Source organism: Doryrhamphus excisus, linkage group LG1 (assembly GCF_037039965.1).
Source record: "Doryrhamphus excisus strain RoL-2023G ecotype Guam linkage group LG1, RoL_Dexc_Guam_v1.1, whole genome shotgun sequence".
Taxonomy (NCBI): Eukaryota; Metazoa; Chordata; class Actinopteri; order Syngnathiformes; family Syngnathidae; genus Doryrhamphus; species Doryrhamphus excisus.
The window spans coordinates 16,427,626-16,433,697 of record NC_136357.1 but is presented as its reverse complement, the minus strand read 5'-3'; the positions used below and the strand labels follow the sequence as shown (position 1 = coordinate 16,433,697).

General features: G+C 43.3%; 1 protein-coding gene across 1 annotated transcript; it reads left to right on the top strand.

Annotated features, from left to right (window-relative positions):
• The first annotated feature begins 59 nt into the window (after positions 1 to 59).
• snupn (snurportin 1) lies at positions 60 to 4,584 on the top strand. The gene is made up of 9 exons (XM_058075548.2): positions 60 to 518; positions 1,312 to 1,476; positions 1,576 to 1,774; positions 1,942 to 2,046; positions 2,169 to 2,265; positions 2,525 to 2,622; positions 2,765 to 2,842; positions 3,802 to 3,882; positions 3,983 to 4,584. The coding sequence occupies exons 2-9, from the start codon at positions 1,319 to 1,321 to the stop codon at positions 4,301 to 4,303; spliced, it is 1,137 nt and encodes a 378-aa protein (XP_057931531.2). The 5' UTR covers positions 60 to 518; positions 1,312 to 1,318; the 3' UTR covers positions 4,304 to 4,584.
• Positions 4,585 to 6,072: the final 1,488 nt, after the last annotated feature.

Sequence of the window (6,072 nt, the reverse complement as noted above, 5' to 3'; positions counted from 1 at the left end):
AAAAGTCGAAATTATGAGATAAAAAGTCGAAATTATGAGATACGAACTGCGCATGTGCCACAGGTGCCGCCTTCTTCACTTGGCAAAAATTGCGACACAATTGTGGGCGGGTATACAATGTGCCTTTTGTTAATGTTCAACGTTTGCTAAATGTGTCATGAGTTGTTCCTGTTCAGTAGGATATCCACCTTGCTTACAATTGTGTCGTCATTTTTGCCAAGTGAAGAAGTCAGCACATGCGCAGTTTGTATCTCATAATTTGGACTTTTTATCTCATAATTTCGACGTTTTATCTCATAACATAATTATGATTTGAAAACGGGCTGCCATAGCTACCTGATGTTGATATTTTTATAATTATGTATTGTTCCTTCACTATTCACAACAACAAATTTAACAAATTTAAACACCGGGAAAGTTTCGTGTTGGTCGGCCAACAACGTAAAGCCATGTTGGGATAGGGAAGTGGGGGCGTGTGTGTGACGTCGGAGCAGCAGCAGTCTCCATCTATGTCCAAGGTAACTGTTTTATTTTATCGCTATTTATCACGGCATGGTTGCGTATATGGTTATCGGTTTGTTACATATAATGGCGTTTAATTGGTCTGAATCGTGGCACAGAAGTGAAATCGTAGCCGTGGTTAGCGACTGTTTGGCCCACAGCGTGCTAGCTGCGTTAGCCGCACTGCGAACACAACGGCAGCTAACACAATAAAGTAGCGAGCCTAACAACAGCTAGTGAACGCCTAGTGTTTTGTTTTATCTTGCTATTTTGCCATGTTTGTTGTTTTGCTATTATTGCAGCATCATTAGCATTATGGCAAATTGTTTAGAAGTGAAGTGGCAAATGCGCTGTATGTTAAGTGGCAAATAAGTGTACAAGTGTAAAAAGAAGTTAAGTACGTTGACGTTAAACAAATCCAAACTCTTCAGACACAGAAATGATCCAAAACTTAAAAAGGAGCCTGGCAAACATCAATTTGTCCTCTCTTCTCATGCATACATGCAGTAGCAGTTCTAGCTATGGGCCATATTGGCAATCGCCCAGGGCATCATCAAGCCAGAACCGCCACTGCATAATCAAATCAACTTTATATGTATAGCACTTTTCCTGCAAAGAAATGCAACACAAAGTGCTTTACAGAATTTAAACAATTTCCACAATTAAAAGGAAAAAAACAAAAATACATAAGTGCATATTGTACTGGACAGCCAGGTGTGAGCTATGTGTGGACACAAAGGGGTGTTTTATTTCAAATTCTACTACGACGCCGTCCAATTTACCGTTAATTCCCTGTGTTCTTCCTGCCAGAGTCCCCATGGATGATCTGACCCGAGCCCTCTCGACCAGCTTTGCTGTGTCCAAGGAGCCCAACAGCACGGCCGCCCCCCACCCTCGGCTGTCCCAGTACAAGTGCAAGTACAGCGTGCTGGAACAGAGCGAGCGGCGCCGGCGCTTCCTTGAACTGCAGAAAATGTAAACCATGAATAAGCTCAATTAGTAGTTAATTAGTCTATGTGAACATGTCAACTAAACACCAAGTGAGGATTTTTCTTTCTTTTTTCTAAATCTCAGCAAAAGGTTAAACTACATTGATCATGTGCGTCGACTGGCCAATGGCGACTGGACGGGGTCAGACAGTGATGGGGAGCAGGACATGGAGAGCCAGCAGCAGCAAGAGGTGGAGAAATTGAAACAGAAGCGAGACGTCAAACCAGAGGATGATGAGATGGAGATTGAGAGACGGAAGCTACCGAAGCATTATGCTAACCAGGTCAGTGTTAAGAGGAAAAAAAATGTCCACATTGGTATGTATTTGCATGCCCGTGCAACAGGGGGAGCTTTAACATCATGATGCCTCAATTGTGCCTGTCAGCTGCAGTGCTCAGTGCGGTACAGCAGAGGGAGTGCAGGCCTGAAACTGTAAACTTGTGTTCTCAGCTCATGCTGTCAGAGTGGCTGGTGGATGTCCCGGCAGAGCTGGACTCTGATTGGCTGATGGTGGTGTGTCCCGTGGGGAAAAGATCTCTCATCGTTGCCTCCAAGGTGGGAAACTTGTGTTGCTTTCCTCTCAACCAATCAGGATGTGGATGAAGCCACAGCAAGATGATCACCTGGGGAAGAGAAGTGGCCACTCAGGAAAGTGATGTCATCAAGTGTGTCTGCAGGGTTCCACTGCGGCGTACACAAAAAGCGGCTACTGTGTGAACCGTTTCCCCTCCCTGCTGCCTGGTGGGAACCGACACAACTCGGCCATGGGAAAAGGTACCCGACTTTATCTGTTCATCAGCCGCTCAAAATGAAGAAATACACCAAAATATGCCATTTCCGTTTTTCTCAAACGGTGCAGGTGTGTGGAAATTCCCCCTTCTTTAGAATAAATGGCTCGCAGAGCACCACCGGATTGTAACCAGAAATACCACAACTTGCAACCTTCTTGTCTCTGATCTCGACCAAAATCAAACAAAGAACAAAAAGTCACTTGATGGATGTTGACTTGCTGTGAACGATGTCATCCATGTAGATTACACCATCCTGGACTGTATTTACAGCGAGGTGGACAGGACCTTCTACATCCTGGACGTCATGTGCTGGAGAGGCCACCCGGTCTACGACTGCCCGGTGAGACCGCCTACCCAGATCCTGCAGGAATGTTTGTCTATTGGCTTAAGTAGCAAAGTCTGGACCACAGATGTTCTCTTCTGCCATGTTGCCATCGTCTTCTCTTTTCGAGTATTTACACCGCCTGCTTTCTCATCAACAGACCGATTTCCGCTTCTACTGGCTGCAGTCCAAAGTCCAGGAGACAGAAGGTCTGTCAGAGATCGCCAAACGCAACCCTGTGAGTGACAACATCAGGAACTTGTTTTCTTTGTCTTCGTTGCCTGCCAAGTCTTCAGTACTTTGTGCTGATACAAGTCACCACAGTCCATATGGGATAAATAAAATCAACCTTAAAGGTCCCATTCATTTTCTATGACGCTTGTCCTCACTAGGGTCGCAGCCATATGCTGGAGCCTATCCCAGCTGAGTTTGGGTGAGAGGATGGGTACATATAGATAAACAATCATTCACACTGGCATTCATACTAATGGGCAATACAGAGTCCGCATTTAAGCTAACGTGCATATATTTGGCAAACTCCACATGAGATGCCCAAACGCAGATTCAAACAGGAGGACACAAACGCTACAGTGCTAACGTTACGCTCACATTTTAACAGTGACATCATGCTAGCTTAGCCTATTCGCTGAAGGAAAACAAAATGCAGCCTTTGTTTACTATGTAGCTGACTGACAGCTGGCACAGCTGCAGGCAGCATTTTAAGATGTGTAGCAAAGCCAAGCTTTTGTACTATGCAGGTGTAGATGGATCGTTACATTAATTTCGTCTAAACCTTCTGTGTTTAGGGCTAAGAACGAGAATCTCGCCTAGTCACTGGTGCGTGTGTGTGGATGACATAGGAGTTTTTTTTCTATTTGTTTGCAGGTATAAATCTCCAGACCGCGAATGTAAGATGACTCATTGTTTTCCGACTGTTGTCGTGGGAAAAATAGTTTGATAGCGCTCCAGGCGTTTTGTTTCTTGTTTGTTATACATGTGTTGAGCTCATCAAGATAAAAACAAAAATCAGTACAGGAACTTTTTTTGAGGGGGGGGTCTTTTTGTGGTTGGTGTCACAATGGACTCGTTCCCTTTCCCCAGAATTGAAATCTGTCTGGTCATAAGGTCTTGCCTCGTCCTCCAAGTACCAGGAAGTAGCCTGCTAGCTATGTAACAGTGATTTGTTTGCTTCTACAGTTCCGCTTCGTGAGCCTCCAGAGCACAGACTGCACGGCCTCATCCATCCACAAAGCTTTGGCAGCCGACTACAGCTTCAGTGTGAGAACTTTGGGTCCTTCCTGTGTTGTCTAACTGCAGCAATGTTTGGATTGAAGATGAAAGGCTTTTGGATTTATTGTGAACGTCCGCTCTCCGCCAGGTGGACGGTCTTCTCTTCTACCACCGCCAGACTCACTACACCCCCGGCAGCACCCCCCTGGTGGGCTGGCTCCGCCCCTACATGGTCAGCGACATCCTGGGTGTGGAGGTTCCCAGCAGACCTCTTACCGCCAAGCCGGAGTACGCTGCCCACCAGTTGCAGCAGATCATAGAGCACAAGAAGCCCTCCAGCCAGGTGCGGCCGGCCAGTCGGGACGGGGGCTACGAGCTGGAGCACCTGTCCACGCCTGACCAGGACGGCGGCCATGTCCCTGATTGCTTCAACCACAAGCCCATCCAGGAAGCACACATGGAGAGCTGAGATGCAGCCCGTGTCCACCTTTTTGCATTTTAATCAGGCACCACCCAGGACAGCGTCTGAGTGCATAGTCATAATTATATCTTCTGTCATATAATTATTTGAATTATACAACAGATGCATCAAGTAGAATATTACCTAAACCACATTGTTCATCTTGTAAGCAAAAAGCTAATACAAGGCTTGTTTCTACAAACAAGTCATTCATGAATTTGGATGTGGACTTTTATAATGAAAATTTTTTTAACTGTGTATTAATAAATGGTTTTTTAATGATTTCCGTGTGTGTGTGAGCGAGAGAGATCAGGTTATTCACCAAAGCAGCATGATAGCATTGCAAACTCTTGACTGAAGCAAAAAAATGTTAGAAGCTTGAACAGCTCGGCATGTGTCTCTCTAGCAGGAATCCAGGTATTAGTCAGCAGCACACGTCGCTTTCCAGGAACTGAGTGCCTCGCTGTTGCACACATTTTCACACACACACACACACACACACAGATGTATGAGAAAGTTTGGTCATGAGACTACAAAGGAAGTGGATTTGTGCACAGCAAACAGGTAGTAGAACCTTTAAATTGTAACAATTCTTGTTGCATGTTCATTTGTAGATCAAGGATGGTTTTATTTATATATACATAAAAATAACATTTGTCTTTTTAGGTGATGTAAAAAATATTACATGAAATATTATGTTTTATTAAGATTACATTTTAAAAAATACATTGAAAACTAAAACAGAAGAAAGATATTTTTAAAACAATAATCAAATACAATTGTTACTCATATTAAAAAGTATTTTAAAATGTTAATTGTATATAGAACTGCTTTTATTGCTCTTTTTAATCATGATTATACAAAAATCCAACTAAAACTATTTTTGCTTGCTTGCCTTTTGACCTCCGCCCTGACTCCAAAAAAAAAACAAGCAAATGATGATGATGATGATGACGTCAGCAGCCTTGACAGGAAGCCCATTGTTGCCCACTCCCTTTTCTTCTGACTTTCTCACGCCTGATTATTTACACTTGGACTATTGTGGGCTCTTGTTTTGGTGGGAACAAAGTATACATATACATACAGCACGTGTGTATATTTATATGTGGCGTGTCATTTTATGGTCCCACCCAACTGCCAACTGGTTGGCATCTGTTTCTTTTCAAAACATCTTAAAAACCAACCTCCCAGTCCCTAGTCCCGATGCCTTGTGACAGTGGTTTGTCATATCAACATATTTTCCTGTATTATGCTCTATTATTATTAATAGTAGTAGTTATTTTCTTTCAGATGATTTCATGCATTAGTAAGTGTTGCTCATATCATGCATCTTCACATGTCAATCACATGTTGGATGACGGCCCTTCATCTTTTTTTTTTTTACTTTAGCAAGACAGTTTTGAAGATTGGATGCTACCAAATTTTGTAAAAGGTCTTCTCAGAGACATAAGTCACAAAAAAGTAGGTGAAAAACGCCATCTATTCTGTTCATTTCATACATTTTCACTTCACGGAGACGTTCGAATCTCTGAGAGGAGTTTACAGGGTTACTCTTCCTCCCACATCCCCAAAAATACGCATGTCAGGCTCTAAATCAGGGGTCTCAAACACACGGCCCGCGGGCCAAATGTGGCCCGCAGGACACTAGTTTGAGGCCCCCGCCTTGATATGAAAGTTTAATGTTGTTTGATATGGATGCTGTATGGTATCATGTACCCAGAAAAAATGATTACGTTTGATTAATGTTCATGTTAAAGGTTAAATAACTGTTAATAGTT

Coding starts and splice junctions, on each gene's coding strand:
- snupn (XM_058075548.2), top strand. CDS start 1,319: ATGGATGATCTGACCCGAGCCCTCTCGACCAGCTTTGCTGTGTCCAAG. Junction 1,775..1,941: donor CGAAGCATTATGCTAACCAG/GTCAGTGTTAAG, acceptor TTGTGTTCTCAG/CTCATGCTGTCAGAGTGGCT. Junction 2,843..3,801: donor AGATCGCCAAACGCAACCCT/GTGAGTGACAAC, acceptor TTGCTTCTACAG/TTCCGCTTCGTGAGCCTCCA.